At 40.7% G+C, this 20410-nt stretch overlaps 1 protein-coding gene across 4 annotated transcripts in view; it reads right to left on the bottom strand.

Moving 5' to 3' along the window:
- MAP7 (microtubule associated protein 7) overlaps positions 1-20410 on the bottom strand; it is a 197567-nt gene that overhangs the window by 47766 nt on the left and 129391 nt on the right. For all 4 annotated transcript variants that reach the window (XM_045010039.1, XM_045010040.1, XM_045010038.1 and 1 more), the window contains exons 4-5: positions 3521-3684; positions 2078-2195 (exon numbers count right to left, since the gene is read on the bottom strand). In XM_045010039.1, coding sequence (XP_044865974.1) covers positions 2078-2195; positions 3521-3684 — 282 coding nt within the window. The remainder of the gene's footprint in view (positions 1-2077; positions 2196-3520; positions 3685-20410) is intronic.

Genomic DNA, 20410 nt, shown 5'->3' on the forward strand with positions numbered 1-20410 from the left:
ATAGGATGAAACCTCCATGGGGGGCAGATTACCCCACATCTGCCTACTGTGGGGTTTCTTGCACCTTCCTCCAAAGCATTTGTTGCTAGTCAGTATTGGAGATAGGATACTGGACTTACTGGGCATTGCATCTGATCTAGTATGGCAATTCTTATGTTCCTTGGCGCCTCTCCAATAGCATTCTCCATGCGTGGGTGCAGTGCAGAACTAAGACCTACTACCTTGTTCTGGTCATGTGAGAACACAGTGTATGCCATTACACCAACAGCATACACATGTAGCTGCCACAGAGGATGTGTAAAGAAAGCATAAGCATTTTGGAGATGAGAAACAACAGCAGAAAGAGCATCTACTCGAGAAAGTCTCTCTTAAATCAGTCCTGCCATCCAGCCCTCATAAATCCATACAGTCCGTAAAGACTAATTTTCAATGGATGCCATTCACTTGGAAGAATTCTGTGTGAATGTCAGTTGCATACAAAACCTGTCAACATAGAATAGGCCAATCACCATTTGTTGGCTAGAGTTGTGATAACATGTTTTAAAACATTATTTGAACAAAACTGCCGCCAATGCAACTGACCTGCTGCTGAGAAGAGATGCAGAATAAATATAAATCAATATCTTTCACATACGGTATGCAAAAGGTAAAACAAAGCCAAAATAGCGCCCAAAATATGTACTCAAATTAGATCTCATTGAATTCCAGAAGATCATTTTTAAATGGTTAATATTCTTTGTAAAATTTAACCCAAGCCAACATGATACAATCTACTGTACACTGTATACAGTAGTTTAGTGAATTGTGCCAAATCCTTTAAGTCAGCCAGTAATACTTCTCTGTACTTAAACACTGGGGGTTAACAACTGTTCTAGTCTATGTAGTATGACGTTAAGCATGCACTGTCTCTAAATGATGTTGGTTTAGAGGTCATCAGGTAGTTACTAGTCCTATTTCTTGAGGTTCTAGCTACACGTGGAGGAATCAACAAACCACAGTGATTCATGTACCAGGTTTTCTAGCACCACCCAGAGATCTGAAGTGGTGCTCCAGGCCTGCTAAATCGAGAAAGGTGAATGATGATTCAACAAAATAACCTAGGGACAGAATGCAAGACAAATGATTTTTCAAAAGAAAGAAAAATAAAAAGCAAATGAGTTATACAAAGATAAGCAAAGCAAGAAGAGGAACATTTTATGGAAAAGTAACTGTTTATTGAATTTTACAGTATAATAAAATAGATGTAATCCAACTGTTTCTTGTCCTTTTTTGGTGACCAGATTGGTAAACACATTATTCCTTCTAGATAAAAGAATGCAATACTTATTAAAGTGTATGCATTAAAGGAAGAATAGATTTCTAATATATATCCACCATTTTCTGGTGCAAGAATCCATCAAGAACACATCTGAATTCCCTTCTTCAGTTTGAGGTGTACCTTAACAGGGTACATATACATTATTAATCAGTAAATGCAGTTTCATTTAGAGAAGACAGTTATGCGATAGATCTTCAACCTATAACTTGTTACACCTTATGTTTTGCCCACTTCCAATTTCTCAACATCCACCAAACTTCTGTGTTCCTGTTTTGCCAACTAAGGTACTAAACATAATACAGCAGGTTTCAAAGAACGTTTTCCCTTCCTATTTGTATTTTCATCTTAAAATTTGTATTTTACAATTTCCACCAGAAATTCTTAAAATAATTTTCTCTTGCTGTCCTATGGTACCTAACACTTCCATGTAGTAGCTTGTGTTTGATTAGTGACACAGCGCATGCACACACACACAAGTGCACACAAAAACTAGCAAAGCAGCAGAAGTGAGCAGTTTTAGATATAGATGGAGTTACAGGGTTAGTCAATTCCTCAGTGATGTTTAAACTTTAGCTGAATTTCCCCTTGCTCCCCCTTAGCCAAACACAGAGTTAAAAAACATGCCCATCTTCAAAACAATGCTAGGATCATGAATAAAGAACTTGAACTAATTAGCACTGCATTACCTTCTTCTTTATGGGAACAAAGTGTATCATACAGACCGGGAGCTTGGATGAGAAACTGGATCTCCCCCTTTACCTGTATTATTAACGCTGCTGCTTCTATGAATGGGTCCTCCCCAGGACCACCTGTTTTGCTTTTGTCTGGGCTTCTGGCTCCTCTCGATTGTACGGCGTACGACAGCTTCATGTCGTTCCTGCAGCACAACAGGAGAATGTATGAATATGTTTGGATGCTGCTGGGTTTTTAACGAACATTCGCATCACACTGCACGCTGACTTCCACCTGGACAAAATGTACTGGTCATCTTGGAGTCAAATGCAGATTGATAGGCAGCGCTTCGTGAGAATTCCACTCAAGGAACTGAGCTAACGTCAAAGCAGGGCTTTATGGTAACTACAAAAATGTAACTGTGAAAACAGATGGTCTGCTTGAGACCAGTAACAATGCGCATATTATTTGTATAACAGTAGCTCCTAACTGAAACTGGTGCCCTCTTGTGCTAGGCACTGTACATGAGAGAGTCCCTGTTCTGAATTTCTTACAATCTAACTGGAAGTCTATGCTACAACCGGAGCTTTGACTGCTGCTCAGGCAGATATAGTTCTGCTATCTGTAGTCTAGATTACGCAGCTAAAAATAGCAGTGAAGAGGCAGTGGCATGAACCCCAGTGTTGTCAAGCAACCCAGGGCTTGGGTTCATTTGTACAGGCTGTGCTGCCGCATCTTCTCTGCTATCTTTAGTCATTCTAGCTAGATAAAAGCTAGCCCAGGAACACCCGTATGAGCTGCAATCACACCTCTGACTGCAGTAGACATACTCTACATGGACAAGACAAGCAAAAGGTGGGAGGGAAAGCAGAAAGGTGAGCTCACTTGCCCACGGGTCACACAGCAAGTAGCTGCCAGCTCAGTCATCATGCAGTTAAGGGGAAACAAATTTATTATTAAATCTATACTTACTGTATTCTCCTAGGGTGACCAGATGTCCCGATTTTATAGGGACAGTCCCAATTTTTGGGTCTTTTTCTTATATAGGATCCTATTACCCCCCACCCCCATCCTGATTTTTCACATTTGCTGTCTGGTCACCCTCTCTCTCACATTCCTGACAGTTTCTGAATTAGGCACTTAGTATTTAACTATGGTTACACTGAATCACTAGCAACCTGCTAACAATACTACAGGTACCACAATTCGTTTTTCTACAGGGTTTTAAATGTTGATGTTCAGGTCAGTTTTGGCTCTGCTGTACCTTGCCACAGATGTATTTTAAACATACATATTATTGGACTGGGGAGATCAGTTTTGTAGAGGGACCCATAAAAAAGTTGCATCAGTGCAGACACAGCTAAAAAAAGTTAAGTTAAAAAAGCCTTCCTTTTGCAATGTACCCTACATGAACCTTGACTCACATTCCAACCCTACTGCTAATTTTTAAATGACATATTGGTCAATTTGTTGCTACTTCATCTAGTGGAGAGCAAGTTTCCTGAAAGACTGTATGGAATGTCCTCTTACCTTGTCCTCTTCTATTCTCTGCTTTCGTTTTTCCTCTACTGCAGCTCGTCTTTTCTCTTCTTTTAGCCTCTGTTCTTCTAACTTCTTTTTGCGTTCCTCCAGGTGTTTTTCATAATGCTGCCGTGCCCTCTCTTCTTTTTCTAACCAGACTGATTCTCTTGCAGCTAAAAGAAAAGTAGACATAAAATGTAAATATACTGTACCGTTTAGCATTGTAACACACAGCCTAGGCTGCTCATGATTGGTTGCACTTACCAACTTGTTTTTTAAAAATCATATACATGTCCCAACCAAACTTTATTAAATGCTCACAGTACATTTACCTAGGTTGCACACTAACCTGTGTGCTCATACTTCAATTACTGTATAATATCAACATCAGAATTGGAAATAATGAAACTGAGGTCTTGGAAAATTTAACTAATGCAAATGATTCCATGCCACTTTAAAATTCCTGAACTAATATTCATATTGTATCCCACACTTAGAGGCAATCCCTATTACTGTTTCATACACTGGGCCTCACCGCAGGCAAAAAAGCTATGCTCAGCTGCATTAAGTTGCAAAAGTGAAACTGTAAAAGCAACAGGCCATTGTTTATCTAAAAGCCTCAAATGATAACACTTCACAATAAAGCTACGTTTGACATAGGTTCCATGCAAAACTACGGATCACTCAAGATGTGAGAAGCAAGTTCATGCAATTTAAACATGTGACAAATGTAGACTGAGTTCTGTGTTTCAATAAATGCTGAAACCAGGCTAATTTGGTGTGGTTTCAGATTACATTGTTAGTATTTCCAACAACTCTACTCATGATTCCCTCTAGCAATAAATAATGAAGGTGTGAGACTCAATTCGATAATAATACATGATAATTTTCTGCATCCATTCAATTCTAAAAGAATATTAACCCCAATCACCTGCCCACTGTTTATCTACCTGCAGGATAACAGGAGGGTCAATATAATACTCCAGTATAATAAAGGTGGTTGGCATCGCAGTCTTAGGACCTCATCTAATTCCTACTGACTTCAGTGGGAGCTGGACTGGCCCTTAATGATCAGATCTATGTCAACAGCTACTTGTTATTCTATGAGGTAACAAATTAGCCACCGGAGAATCAGGAACTAAGGTGACCATGCCTTAACTTGCTACATATTACTGGTCTTGGAAAGTCCTCAACAGCTTGTTTCAGAAGCGTTCACTGAACCGAATGTGCAATGGAGTTGAACTTAACTCTGCACAATCGACTGCCTGTTCTTATTTGTCCCGTCTAGAATGTAGGCCCAAAATGGGGTCTGCTTTAAACTGTTACAATCTGAGAAGAATGGACTTCTCCTCAGCTGTCATGAAAGTTTCAGATCCCAGGATTTCCATTTGCTTATTTTTTAAATATCCATGACATTTGACAATTTCAGAACTTTCTGCATATTGATGAGCATGTATGCATATGTCTGTGTGTATACATGAAGGTAATACTGCAACAAATGTTATTGATAATTGTGTGGGAGGCTCATAAAGAGTAGGAGCTCATTGATAACATGGAGGCAACCCAATGAGCTGTCAGAAAGAGCTTTAATTTCCCAGGGGGGTCTCCTTCTAGGTTAGAAAAGACAATTTTTAAATGTAATTAAAACGGTCTGCCCAAAAGTTTTTCCCAGGATGGTAACGCGACACATACCTTATTATTTTTGTTAGTTACAAATATATACCAAAAGAAAAATTATTTACACGTTCAAAACAACAGCTGTGACTTTTGATTGTTATGATAATTCTATTACTTTTGCTCGTCACCATCATCTCCCTGAGAGTTTTTGAGAAGTGCCAGCAATAAATCATGTTTGCATTCTAAACTTTGTGTGCACGCGCACGTTTATTCTCCATCCCCCTCAAGATCTACAGCTAACGAATATATTGTTTAAGTACGTTTCAGTCCTGGAGTCTCCGCCGGATGAAAACAGCTTTTTCCCCATGTCAGCTTTTCAAACGCTGCAGAGAAAAATGGGTGGCACCTTCTTTTAAATATATAATCTCACTGTATATGCAAAATAGCAGGGACTGTTTTGAATAGGAATGATATTTGCTCAACTGTCACAAGCAATCAGATCATTCTACTGCAAGGATGAGGTCAAAAACATAGCAAGTCAAGAATAGAAATTGTACAAAGACATTTAATCTGAAATAATTTAATCTACAATAAATTCTACAGCTGTGTGATTAACCTTGATATCAACAGGCTCAAAAAAAAATCTAACACTTGTAGATGCAAAATAGCATACAAGACTCAGCAGAATACAAATCTGCAGGACATAAAAATTTATTCTTTTTCTACACTAGCTTGGATCTCTGGGTTGGAAGAAGCAGTTGAATAGCAGAGTAGCAAGAGTGGATAACCCACAGACCAACAAGCTCAATTATCTTTACTGCAGTCTTCGGACATAACAGAAGGTATGCAAAAATAGACCTAAGAATACATTCCTCTGTGTTGAGTTAAGAGATAAACAGTTGCTATTGTAATGAGTACATTTACTCTGGCACATTTTTGAGATATGTGGGTTTAGCCACCTATATGTAGTTTCTTCACAGGCTTGAAGGTCTCATGAACAGATTCTAACAAGACTCCAAGACATGAAGCCACATTTTGTCTCTGAGTTTATCTATCAATGGTATATATATAGGGCCAATCTCCATAATATCTAAGTGCACATCAATAGGGTGGAGATAAAATCTTTAATTCTTACAAACTGATCTACTTCAAATAATCTTGATAGTGGGACGGCATCTGGAAAAGAAAACCATCCTGTCATGAGCCTTCCAGTAGGCTGATAAGACACTTGTGGGACACAGCGTGTAGGCATTTGTCTCAACTCCTCCGGAAAAAAAATCTGATTCTGAAGTAGGGAGAAAAAATAATAATGGAGTAAATACTCCAGCCCATTTTTCCTCCCCAAGATGAACAGCAGTCTTTCTGGTTGACTTCAACATTGACATTCACTGAGGTCAAAGGACCACCTAAGAGAGAGTTTCTTCTGTTTGTACTGACAAGCTTATTAACAGGCCCTGATGAAGAATGTCTTGTCTGGATAGATAAGTGCACAGAGTATGGAATGGCTCATTAGACCCTGAAGCCATGTCCACAAGAAGTATTATGGAACAATTAAGATGGTTACCCTGGATTCTCTGATCTTTTACAGATGACTCTTGTGATCACTTATTCCAAGGTCTTTCATGGCTCCCTGTTTTTTTCTCTAACACATTCAATTTCCGTTCCTCATCTTCAAAGCCCTGTACAATTCTGCTTTGGAATACTTGTAGCCCACATCTCTGTCAATGCCTACTGCCCCCTCTTCTAAGCCATACTCTGCCACCTACTTCTAGCTTAGCGTGATTTTACTCTGAAAATTGATCATGCAAAAACAGCATGTGTTGGAAGTAGGATGCTGGGAGTGCTGCAGCATCCCCTACCCTGAAGTGGTTTCCATCATATACAGGGTTTACAGTTTGGTTCATGGCTCTCAGCACCCCCCACTACACAAATTGTTCCAGCACCCCTGAAAAACACTATCATATTACTCAGTAAATTGGATCTTTTGTGGATTCAGAGTCATACTGGCTTACTTTATTGACAAATCTCAGTATTTCTGTTTTTATTTGTTAACAGTGAAAAGCCAACACAGTTAAGAGACACCAAACTAGATGCTATTCCTTCTTGACTCAACAACAGAATAATTACTAAATTGTGTACACCTCTGCAAACCCACCGAAGGCACTGAGGATACATGGGTATTATTATGGGCATAATTTGGAGATTGTGGAGTTGCACAGGTGTCATTAAGGGCACAATTGGGCCTGCATAACTGTTGTATGTCCTCCTCAGTAACAAGACAGAAGTAACTTGCCCTGACCCTCAGAAGTCAGGTTGAGTTTGTAGGACTGACAGAAAATCTTTTTAAACTAAACATGTCTGAACTGGAAATCATTGAGACATGATAAGAAGGACCACCACCGTGCAATTTTAACAGTCATTTTTTCTATTTTAATGATAATTTTGTCTTCTCCGGGCCTAAAATCATTGTTTTTAATGCTGTCCTGTAATAACGGGAATGCAACATTCCATTTACGTCCTCAGTCCGTAAATCACTTCTTGTAACTCATTACTTCTAGTGAAGCTGCTACTCTTTACTTCAGAGTCAGAGACTTCCACTGTCTCCCCTATTTTTAGGTCTCACTTCTATTGCAGTAGTGCTTAGATGCCCCACTCAGAGATGTAATAGCTAAACAGAAGTTATGGGTTAGATGCAGGAATTACTGGGTGAGCTTCTTGAGCCTGTTATACAGAAAGTCAGACTAGAAGATCATAATGGTCTCTTCTGACATCAAAATCTATAAACCCAAGATCATTGTTCTGTACAAATGCTTATGAAGTCAGTCCCTGGCTACAGCATTTACAATCGAAGATGGCAAGGGTATGGAGGGACACGATCAAAATATTACATACATTTATATTTTTTAATATGAACAAACAAGTATACATGAACTAGTTCTGATTGCCCCTTTCAACCTATCCTTAAGTAGTTGGCTAATTACTTGCTGATGTCACAGAAGAAATGGGTCTTGAGAAATGGTCTGAAGGAAGACAGGAGGAGTTCCTTATTCTTATTCTAAAAGAGAACTGGAATTTATGGAGATGCATACAAAACAAAAACAAATTATTTGATCTTTATTTGTTATAAACCTTGAGTTTCTCTTGCTGTCCAATTAAGAGAGAAGCTAGATTATTGCCTTCTCATGCATTGCTGTGTGACTGCATTGTGTCTAATTTAGATTGAGATTGCCACAAGAGAAGGATTTTGATTTATATTTCTGTACAGTACCTTGTTGCTTATGGTATTGTATAAATAAATTAAACATTAAAAAAAATATAATCCATTCACTTGCTCTGCAATTCTTGATCAAGTTGAAGAACCTCAGCAGTACCAGGATTCAAAATCTGAGTTCTAGTACATCATTTTCACCACTGTTTCAAAGCTTTTGTACACAACAGATGGAAAACTGAATTAAGCTTCTATTCTCCTTGGAACGTGGAAAAGATTTTAAAAAGCACTTAGAGGACTTAGAAGTACAAGTCCCATTTGAAAGTTCCATCTCTTCCCTCATGTGTTGGCTTTCATGCAATCAGCATTTAAAGACAGGCTTCCAAGTGCGTGCTAACAAGAGACTTTCACGGCTTCCAAGATCAGTTGGCTCATCCCTTGTGCCTGGGGTTTGTTTACAATGGCAACACAATGTGCATTGTTTGAGAGAGAGGATTTTAATTTGGTATTCTTGAAAGTACTTCTGGAAGGCCAAGAAAGTTAAGGGCGGGGGGGGGGGGACCTTGCCAATATCTCTGGTACATTACTTGGCACCTTAGCTCCATCATGTGAATAAGTCATAGTGGCAGTAGTCTGGGTTATCCTGTGTGTCTTGTGTGTGTATCCTTTCAGGCTCACATTAACAGAAAAAGAGAGGATCATGGGAGAAGGAAGAAGTTTGTCCTTGGACATGTTTACCTAGATGTTCCCACTAAAGTACATATTAAACCAAATAAATGTAGCTTTTGTGAAGAGGAGAAAAAAATACTTCAGAGAGAGGCAGGAAATGATGGATAGTTGTCTTTTAAGAGTGAAGCAGGAGTAGTCCTTCTTCCCCTGTGCGATTTTAGGCAGATAACTAGACTGTCTGAGGATACTTTGTTTATGGAGGTTGTAGTAAGAAAACTGGCCAGCTGTGATCTGTAGGGAGAGTAAGGGAAATGATGTATTTGAATTTTTACGTTATGTTTTCTGGGAGACAGAGGCTGAAAAAAAAATTCTGCTGAAGTCTTGGGGTAAAGCCTCCACTACCATATACACTTTCCAGCCACTGCTGGGTGGACACTGAGAATTCCCATTCGTCTTGCTAGCAACACTATCACTTGCCTCTGCCTCTAGGGATAGGGCATTTAAACAACAGAATATGTAAATCCTTAGAAAATATAACAAAACTCAAAGATCACAATACTTCTTATAACGATTCTCAGGGCTGAAAAGTCGCCAAATGAAAGAAACATACATTAGCAGCAACTACTTCTAGCTGGGGTGGCCCAACCAAAGCTCATAAAAGCCACCTGTGGCTTGCGGAGCCCCCCACGCCCTCCCCCGCATTCTCCACCTAGCAGACAGGGGAGGGGAGTTTGGGACTTCTGCCCTGTGGTGGTGGGGGGGAAGGGGTCTAGGGGCTTCTGCCCGAAACAACTGGTGCCTGCTGAGAGTGAAGGGGGCACAATTGAAAGGTTCGCCCACCCCAACAGCTTGACTCATGTCCCCCCCAGGCACACGCCCCTCTTACCCTCGGCGGCCCCTTCCTGCAGCTCCCAGGTGTTAGCTCTAGGCAGAGAGGCAATGGCAAACAGCTGGGAGTTGCAGGGAGGGGCCGCTGCTTTAGCTCCATTGGGAGAAGCAGCAACAAAAGCAGTGGCTCCCCCTGCAGCCCCCAGCTGTTTGCTGCTGCCTCTCCCCACAGTCGCAGCTCCCAGCTTGCCAACTCCAGCAGCTGCTGTGCAGGGAGGGTGCCCGGTGGTCCAATGTGCTGAACTCCCTGCATCACACGCCGGGGCTCAGGGCTTCAGCAGGCATGGGGCTGAAGCCCCAAGCCCAGGCAGGTGCCTCCTGTGGGGCTGAAGCCCCTCCACACCCCTCCACACTGGGCTGAAGCCCCGAGCCCTGGCAGGTGCATCCCAGCTCTCAAACTTCTGAAGATTGTCATATGCGGCTCAAAAGGTCAGTAAGTTTGGCCACCCCTGGATGATAGGTTATGAGGGTAGGGCTTGAGGGCACATAAAAATGAGGGTTCAGAATAATATAAGGAAATTACAACTGAAATGGACAAAAATAAAACAACTACAAAGCCACCTCTTTCCACTAACCACAAAACCCCCAAATCCTCACAAAAGAAATAGCTTCTCCATTTTAATAGGAAGTTTGCTGATTGTATGTTTGCCTTGTCGATTGTGGGTGTAAGTGCTAGGTTTTGTAATTCACATTAAATTACTCTTAGAAAACAATTATCCTCATATTTGCATATACTCACACTTTTTTCCCATAACAGGCTCAATCTAGCCCTACTTCTAAATAAACCCATCAATTCTTTAGCAGTGATTGTTCCTAAATTAACTCTCATTAGCACCAGAATAACATTGTCTCAACTGCTTTCACTCCTTCCTGGATGTGTAAAGGAAATTTTTTACAAGAACACAAGGCTAAATTTTTGGCATCTCAGCTAAAATGAAATATATACTCTCCCCCCACCCCCCGGAAAGAAATACTGATCTAGAAACACATACAGAGATACATATTTATATTTCAAGGGATGAAAAAATTAACATTTCAAAGCTCAATTAGATTTTCCTTTTTTTTCATTTCACACAAGGTCTTCTCACAAACTTCTTCCCATAGCACCCTGGGTAGAAGTGCACAGTTTGCACTCTAGTGTAAGAATTAGACACATTTACACATCAATTATATTTAGACTTTGATTGGCAATGCATGGGATCATATCACAAATATTGGTCCCCTTCAGAGAAAGTTTCATGATCCTGATTCCATCAAGCAATGCTTATATGTTGAAAAAATAGCTGTGGAGTCTTTTATGTTGAATCCAGAGGGGAAAAAAACAAACAAACCTGCATTAAAGACTGCACCAAACTAATGGATAAGGTAGAATGATCAAGTCATATGATACAAGGCTGCAAGGTAAGAGCATAAAAGCATGACTCAAAGGTTGAGCAAGTTATTAATAGATATTGCCTGCATGCAAACCAGTATAACTACACTAGACTATACACAGGAACACAATTGGACCATTATTCTTCCTCCTAACCCTTCTCTCCTCCAATATTGACAAACACTAGCTTGGCAAATACAAGTTATCATATTCACAGGAGAACAATGTCTCTAATGTTTCCACCTGCCTTTTTTAGGGGTCATAAGGATGTTTTGTAGTTTAACTAGCTGAATGTTTAGTGTATTTAAATTTGGTTGAAGTAGTACCACCCCTCACAGCCCCTCTAAAATGACCCATCAAATACAAAAAGTATGTGGACATAGCATTAAAGCTGTGACAGAAAATGACAAACCCCAGAAACTCACATATTTGTGTACTTTGTTCTGAAGTTATAGCATAATGGAATGAAGGGAAACTGTCAGTCAACATGTTTGTCTTAAAGGGATACTGTCAGTTTGAACCAAGTCAGTTCTACCAAAGTGACCTAATTTCATTTTGGTGCGGTTAACTTACTCCTAAGTCACCTGCACTTTTTTTATTTATTTTAAGCTGTTGGTTTCTGTTAATGTTTTGCTTACCTGCTGTTTGGAAAGAGGCACACAGACAACAGAGTGTGCATATACTCAGCAGGTGCACTGGGGGCAGGGTGCGTGTGGAGGAGGAGTGGGCATGTGAGGGCTCATAGCTTCCTGTTGTCCATAAATTGCAGGAAGGAAGCAGTGGGAAACAAAAGCCAGCCTCCATTGTCCTCTGACCTTCTCAGGTCCCCGCCACCCACTTAGTCTGGACTTCTTTTCCCATGGCTCTGGCACAAATAGGGTGGGGCCTGCTGCCTCCCAACTGACATGTCTGGCTCTTGGTTTGCCACTGATGCAGAAGCAGGGCAATCTATGGCTGTCTTTTCCAATATTTCCTGTTGTGGTTGTGATCTTAGATGAGCAGATTATTTGAGTGGAAATTCTCTAGCATTCAGTATTTTCCTAGTTTTCTATCGATTCTTTTTGCTGACACCAGCAAAAGTCTTCTCCTCTTCACAGAATTTCAACTTAACTCAGCTATCAAAAAACTACGTTCTTTGTCTCCTAGATGCTGATCACCTTTCTGTGACATTAACAATAAAATGCATCACTGTTTCTTTAACTGTGGCTAAAAATAGGTAAATTTCATCAGCCATCAAAATGGCTGGCTGACTGATTTAAAGGTGAACTTCAAAGTTGTAATTAGAGCTGATTTAATGTCAGATGCATACGCTGAATGCTCCCCACTAACCAGGCTGTGGGGGACACACATCACAGAAATATTTAAACTCATTTAAAAAAAATATTTTCTTCTCTCAGAAATCCTCCTGGCACTTCCTGCTCCTCTGACCATACCCCAGAATGAATCATTCTCTAATGTCACTGCTACCTAGTTTCAATGAGGCTTCTGATTTTAGAGATGTTGGAGAATGGCACATTTTTAGAAGTTGCAGTGAAGTAGGACATGTCAGGAGGAATTCCCAGATGAAATACTATTTTTAAAAAAGTAAAAGCTATTAACAGAGGCTGGCTAGTGGAGGCCTATATTTCCAGGCTTATCCCACTTTTAATTCCTCTTTGCAGTTTACATCTTTGTATACACAGAAGAAATAATGGTCTAGATCCTGCAGTATGCTGCAGCATTTTGCACCCACCTCCCACCACAGTGCTGCTCTACAACTGGCAGATTGTCATTATCATTTGGATTGTGGTAGTGCCTAGGAGTCACAGTCATGGACCAGTGCCCTATTGTGCTAGGCACTGTACAAATACAAAACAAAAAAAGATGCGCGCTCTCTCTCTCTCTCAATCTTCTGGCCCTGTGTAGGAGGATCCTTTGATGGAGCAGAGCTGGTCTGGATCCTACACCAAACCCTCATTCCAGTCTCTGGCACAGGGGGCATGGCCAGAGTATGGGGGCTGTTGGTAGCTGGCATGAATAAGAATAGCATTCAGGATGCTTTTGTTTATGCCAGAGACTGGCCTAGTGCTGGGGCAGCCCCATGATTAGGGGAACACAAAGATGGCTTTGTGCTCCCCCTCCTCAGGTGCACCAGGTACTTCATGGCTACAGTGAAGGATTCAGATCATAAGTAGTATAAGGGGGACGAAGGTTGGGGAGGGATTTAACTTTGTACAGTCTTACTGAAAGAATACCAGGTCGGCTCAGTTATTAATCCTCCCTTTTTATTGTACCAAAACAGTAATCACCACTGCTCAGCAGCTCAAAAAACCTTACCCCTGTATCTGTACTACAGAGGGTATAATTAACATATTATTGTTATGGCAACACAATATTTACCTTGCCAATGGTGTTTCTGGTATTCTCCTCATTAAGAATAAGAAATGAAATACATACTGCAATATATTTATGAGCTGTAAGCAGTACAATGTCCAGGTTTTAATGGCACCAACTGGTTTGAAACAGACACATACTCTAGAAAGCATACTTACAAATGTTTCTCTTGTTTATCATTTCATTACAAAATTAACTCAAATAAAATAATAATGATGCTAGCTTTTGCTGATGAGGCCAGAAGAGAGCCCACTTAGCAGCCCTTGGTTGGAAGGAAAGTAGTTGTGATAAAACAGGATTAGTACCGACCTAGGATTACTGCAGTCAAAATATGGAGAGATGTAGGATTCTGTCTGCCATTGGATGAAAAGAAATATTAAAGGAATACTGACAAGTTAAAATCATTTTAAAGAACTTTCTTTACCTGTGCTATACCACCATCTGAGATTATTATAATCAAAAGACTTAAAAATCCAATTTACTTTCAGTTTGGATGCAGATGTTCAGTTTCATTTTTGTTTATATGCACTGCTGTAGCCGTGTTGGTCTCAAGGTATTAGAGAGACAAGATGGGTGAACGAATGCCTTTTACTGGACCAACTTGTGTTGGTGAGAGACTTGAAAAAGAGCTCTGCATAAGCTTGAAAGCATGTCTCTCTCACCAACAGAAGTAGGTCCAATAAAAGCCATAACTCTCACCCACTTTGTCACTTTTGTTTCTAGCCCATTTTATTTCCATATGCTCAATATAGCAAAGTTTGGGTTGTAGACACCAACTAGAAGATAATTATTTTTGTTTAAAACCAACTGTCAGAAATTTGGAGCCAAATTTGAGTAGATTATGTCCCACTAATGTATTATTTTCCCAAACAACCAAAATACACAAAATAAAAGATCTTAAATTTGCATAATCACATGTGTGTGTTCTATCAAGATGACACACACACAAATGGTATTTAGGCATATTTTAAAGAAAAACACATACTCATCCAATGGACAGTGGCACTGTTCCTGTCAATTGGTTAGAAACAACATTCTGTTTTACAAAAGTTCAGTTATATTAATTGCATAAATGTGGAGTGTGGAAAAATGCTAGCCGAAACATTGCAGAATGAAAAAGTTTAATAAAAAGCAGAAAAGACACAGCAGATGACAGAGCCAACCAAGATGATTATTTATAAAGTAAGCAAAAATAATGAGATCATGTAACACTTTGTTGGAGTTCCCAGAGCTGTGAGTCACCACCTTATCTCCGGGCTCAGTGAGAGAGAGAGACTTCCAGGTGCTAAACTGGGTGTAAATGCCCTGACACTAGTCTTTTAGCCACCCCTACAATCTCCTCTGGCAGGGCCATCCTTAAGTTTTATGGGGCCCTATGCAGTATTATTAAACTGGTGCCCCTATGCCCGACAGCAGCCTGGGCTTGCATGTGTATTTCAGATAAGGGGGGCCTTTTGAAGGATTTATTTAAAAAACTATGTCTGAAGATCCACGCATTTAAGGCTAAAGATGAATAATCAAACTGTGCATCTAAAAACCTATGCAAGGATTTTTTAGAGATGTGATTTTATAATCTTCAGCAACACTAATGAAATATTTTTAAAGCAAATTTTAAACTAAGGTCCCGTAGACTGACATGTTCTGAGTAAATATTGCAGCGATGCACAACTGGTTTTGTCAGTAAATTCAGAAACTGACAGTATATACCTGGGGGTTAGCAAATGCCTCTTAAATGACTTCATTACCCCTTGCATGGCTCTAACAGTTTTAATGTTGTGCTAATAGGTCTGGCAGGCTGGAGGATTTTTCACTTTTAACTTACTAGATCTCCTCTGGAGGAAACTAAGGGCTTGTCTACACTGGCACTTTACAGCGCTGCAATTTTCTCGCTCGGGGTGTGAAAAAAAACACCCCCCTGAGCACTGCAAGTTTCAGTGCTGTAAAGTGCCAGTGCAGACAGTGTACAAGCGCTGGGAGCTTCGCTCCTCATGGAGGTGGGTTTTTTAGAGCACTGGGAGAGTGCTCTCCCAGCGCTATGACGCAACCACACGAGCCATGTTAAAGCACTGACGTGCCCTCACCAGGCTGCAGCAGACAGCTGTGGCTTTAGACTCAGAGATAGAAAAGCATTTATACTTTTATCCAGGACAGTCAAACTTTCACTCTGATTGCAGTAGCACATATAGAGCTGGACATTATACCTCAAGGAAGACTATAGTTGTCACAATAGGGTACAATACAGAACTACCAAAATGCTTGAGACTCAGAGATAGAAAAGACTTATTAGAGCCTTAAATCCCATGGAAAGGGCAGGATATTATCCCCTGATAAAGAACATTTAAGATACTAAATTGATACCTCACTTGATCTTAGCAGAGGAGAGTGAACAAGTTAGATTAGTTCTCATTAGGAGACTGACTGAAGGTGACCTCCTGTAATTCAAGTTGCTAAAAATATAAAGGTAATTGATAAATCATATAGAAAACTTCTAATATTGTTCCTTGGCTTATTAAACTAGGAAATAATTTACCTTGTGGCAGAAAGTTCTGAATTCCATTTTAAAAACCCTTGAAAGCTACAGGGACTGAATCTTTTAGCTCTAGGAAAATGGTTTTGTTTTTCTTTTCTTCAGCAACAATAATACAATGGAACATAATGCTGTGGTAATAATAAAATCCCAATTCCAGTTTGCAGTAAGAGCTAAACACGTTACATAACTTCTCTCCTATTGGAAGTTGCATAATGATTTAAGACATCTCTTTGCTCAGATTCATAGGATACAAGTAACGACTCATCTAGGTTTTGCATTGAGAAATGCAGCCTGTTTGCCAGCACAGAAGTTATGGCTTTGTTGTAACGTAACACACAAATATCAACATTCAAAGACTGTGGTTCAACAGGCAGCTTCTAAATAATAATATTGATGGACGCGTATACAGATGAAAGCAAAATGCCTCTTCCAATTTACTTGTAAACTCAAAACAATGTTTCATGAAAGAATACACAATACACTCTTCCACTGCTGGGGTATGCTGAGCTCTCCATTTGGGAATGAAGCAATTCCACATCAATTTATAAAATGCCACATCAAAAAAGCATTGTTGTATGTCACGCTCAAAATGAAACATTCCTCAACACAAAGCAATTTAAAATGTCATTTCAGGAACACATGTTCATTTGTCAGCAGCTGGGAAGCCAGAGTTCAGAAACAGTAGAGGAAAACACCTGCTTGTGCCCCATTCTGGAAAAAAGTCTGGTTAATAGGAGGGATGGGGTAACATCCCAGCCCCAATGCAAATAAACTGCAGAGATGGAAATCTCACGGATGACAAACACACAGAGATCAGTCTCAGATTGTCTTCTGTCCCCACGCACTTAGCCGGGCACACACTCAACCTGGTGACAAGTGTAGGAGTAGGTTTAGGAGATGTCACAAATCTACTGCCTGGCTAGATTTTCCTTCAAGCAGAAACAGAGGCTTGGGGGGGGGGGGGGGAGGCCCTGACCCAAAGCAACTGAAGAAAAAAATCAGTTTAGTTCAAACCAAAACAGAAAACATGAAAAAAATTCAATTCTGAAACACATGGTGTTTCCCAGCTCTGCAGCTATGAGCCTGGAAGCCATGAGAACATCACCTTGAAGCCAGGGTTCTCCGGGCTTCTAGGCTCACAGCTGTGGAGCCAGCAGCCAAGCCCCACCTAGAGTCAGTGCTCCTAACGCTTCCCAACTTCCTGTCATTGAGCTGAGAGCCTGGAAGTCCAGAGAGCCATAGCTAGAGCTGGATCCCCTAGGGCTGTCAGGACTGCCAGGCTCCTAGCTCCACAGCAGGGTGTCTGAAAATCCTGGAAGCCCAGGCATGGTGGGTCTGCCCCAGAGCTTTGGACCATGGAATCAGTGGGGTCTCCGGGAGCTCACCAGGAATCCCTGCAGGGTTCCCATGGGTCGAACATTTCAGGCTCATCAAATCAGCATTTCACTGGAAAATTTGGATCAGCTCTACTCCTGGATCCAGAATGAGAAGGAGAAAGACAGTCAAGCTGCAAGACTAACACACTGACAGTTTAGTGAAACTACAGACCTTTGTTCTCCTCAGTCATCTATACTCTGACTCCAAAGCTCTCCGCTTTCCTAAACCCTCACAGATCACCATGATCCACGGACAAACTACAGCAGATAAAAAGGAAAGGTAAAAAGCTAGAACATTTCTGATGCAAAACTGATTCCAATTCTGACTGACAACATCTATCTAAACAATTACATATGATGATCACTCCAGCATCCGAGCACTTGGAACACCTGCAATAGAACAAGGAGTTCTTGTAAGCCTAGTGTATCCACCAGAATTTGGCAGGATCCAAAAGGACCACCCTCTTACATAACATAACATATCAGCAAAATCATGGTTGGCTTAAGTTTTTTGTCAATGCCAGGTTGGACTATTACTGTTTCTCACTCTCCCTAGGGCAGACCAAAACACCTCCACTTTATTCGTAAACTCCAGCTTGTACAGCATGAAAGCAGTCATCTTAAAAAAAAAAAAAAAAAAGAATCCTTAATTGACAAGAATCTAAGAACATTGAATTACCATACTGTATCTAGCCAATCTTCCATTTGGTCCAGTATCCTACTCTCACAGTGGCAAATACCAGTTATTCAGAGAAAGGTCAAGAAATATTATAGTGCACAATTATAGAACAAGCTGTCCATAAGATATTTTTTCTAAATTAGCAGTTCGCTTATGACCAGGTGCAGCAGGATTTACAGGTGTTTTATTTTTTAAATTCTCATCTAAAGCGTGGATGTTCTCAATGCCCTTTTAAAGGCCCATTGTTAATTGAATCCTATGAATTTTTTGTCCCGAATACTATCTTATAACAAGTGCCACATGCTGATTTATGCATGTGGAAGAAAGTGTAATAAAGTATTTGCTTTTATTGGTTTCAACCCTGTTGTCTTTCACATTCACTGAATGTCTTCTTGTTCTTATTCCTTCCAATTTGCAGCCCGGAAGGAGGATTTTCCATCTCAATATATAGGGTGAGAGTGCAAGTGCTTGAACACTTAACTATAACATTTCTATTGAAATGGTAAATTATTCAGTGAAGTTGCTGAATCATGCTGGACTCTTTTCAGACTTCAGGTGCACAAAGCATTTCTTTGGCATTTAAAGTGCTTTTGGAAAAGTTGAGTAGAAGATGTAAAAGCAGTTCACAGCAGCTGATACATGGATTCTGCTTGGGAAAGAATTTTCTTCTATCTTCAGCAACATGAAAGAGAGTGTGTTTGACACATTTTTCTAAAATGTAGTGACCGGAATGGCATTAGGTCACTGAGGCTCTTCTAGGGCCTTCTGCAGGATACCTAGAATCAAACTGATGAAAGTGCATGCTTTGTTCAGAGCTTGAAACGTTAAGTTCAGCTCTATATTACATAATATAGGTGCTGAAAGTGCAGTTCTACTCTGAACGTTGCATGTATATAAAAATGATGTCATGGGTGGGCTTTCATCATGATTGTGACTTAATGACTTCCAGATGAATTTTGCTCATCCTGCAAGTTTGAAAGATGGGATTTCCAACTGCCACAATTGCAAACTCAATCTGAGATCTGAGTGTGAGTCTGTTTTCTGTCTGGTTTGTACATCCTCACCATAACTAAATAATTCTGCCCTCTGTTACGTTTGTGCAAATCCCATTGCTTTCTATGCAGAGGTAAATACAATCGCTTAGGTGTGAATGAGGGCAGAATTTGGCCTTGAATCTATAATTTAATAATCCTGTCCATGATACATAAGGCAGGCAGAACCCAGTTGACTTTCCCATAGGGCTGGAATACAACAGCTAACCAGAGTAAGCTGTAGTAATTTTGTATATTTTACACACACACTCACACTCTCTCTCCTGAGCTGTTTCTCTCACTGTCCTGGCTGGTACAGGCCTGGAAAACTGCTGGCTATAAAGAGAAGTAGAGAGCACTCATGTCACTGGGTACGTCTACACTACGGGATTATTCCGAATTTACATAAACCGGTTTAGCAAAACAGATTGTATAAAATCGAGTGTGCCCTTGCCACACTAAACACATTAAATCGGTGGTGTGCGTCCACGGTCCGAGGCTAGCGTCGATTTCTGGAGCATTGCACTGTGGGTAGCTATTCCGTAGCTATCCCATAGTTCCCGCAGCCTCCTCTGCCCCTTGGAATTTCCGGGTTGAGATCCCAGTGCCTGATGGGGCAAAAATCATTGTCGCGGGTGGTTCTGGGTAAATGTCGTCAGTCACTCCTTCCGCTGGGAAAGCAACGGCAGACAAGCATTTCGTGCCTTTTTTCCCTGGATTGCCCTGGCAGATGCCATAGCATGGCAATCATGGAGCCTGTTTTGCCTTTTGTGACTGTCACCGTATGTGTACTAGATGCCGCTCACAGAGGCAATTCAGCAGTGCTACACAGCAGCATGCTTTTGCTTTTGCATGATAGCAGAGATGGTTACCAGCCATATTGCACCATCTACCATACCATAAATTGGTAATAAGATGATCGTGGCTACCAGTCCTTTTGCACTGCACCATTTGCTGCTGTCATAAGTGCCCCTGGCTGAGATCAGCCAGGGGCGCAAAAGCCAAAATTGGGAATGACTCCCTGAGTCAATCCCTCCTTTTTGGTATCTAAAAATAGAATCAGTCCTGCCTAGAATATGGGCAAGTGTACTAGAGAACCACTGTATCATAGAACCAGAGAGCACAGCTGCTCTGTGTCAGATCCTGCAGAAATTAT

This window comes from Mauremys mutica, chromosome 3 (genome assembly GCF_020497125.1).
Source record: "Mauremys mutica isolate MM-2020 ecotype Southern chromosome 3, ASM2049712v1, whole genome shotgun sequence".
NCBI classification, from domain to species: Eukaryota; Metazoa; Chordata; order Testudines; family Geoemydidae; genus Mauremys; species Mauremys mutica.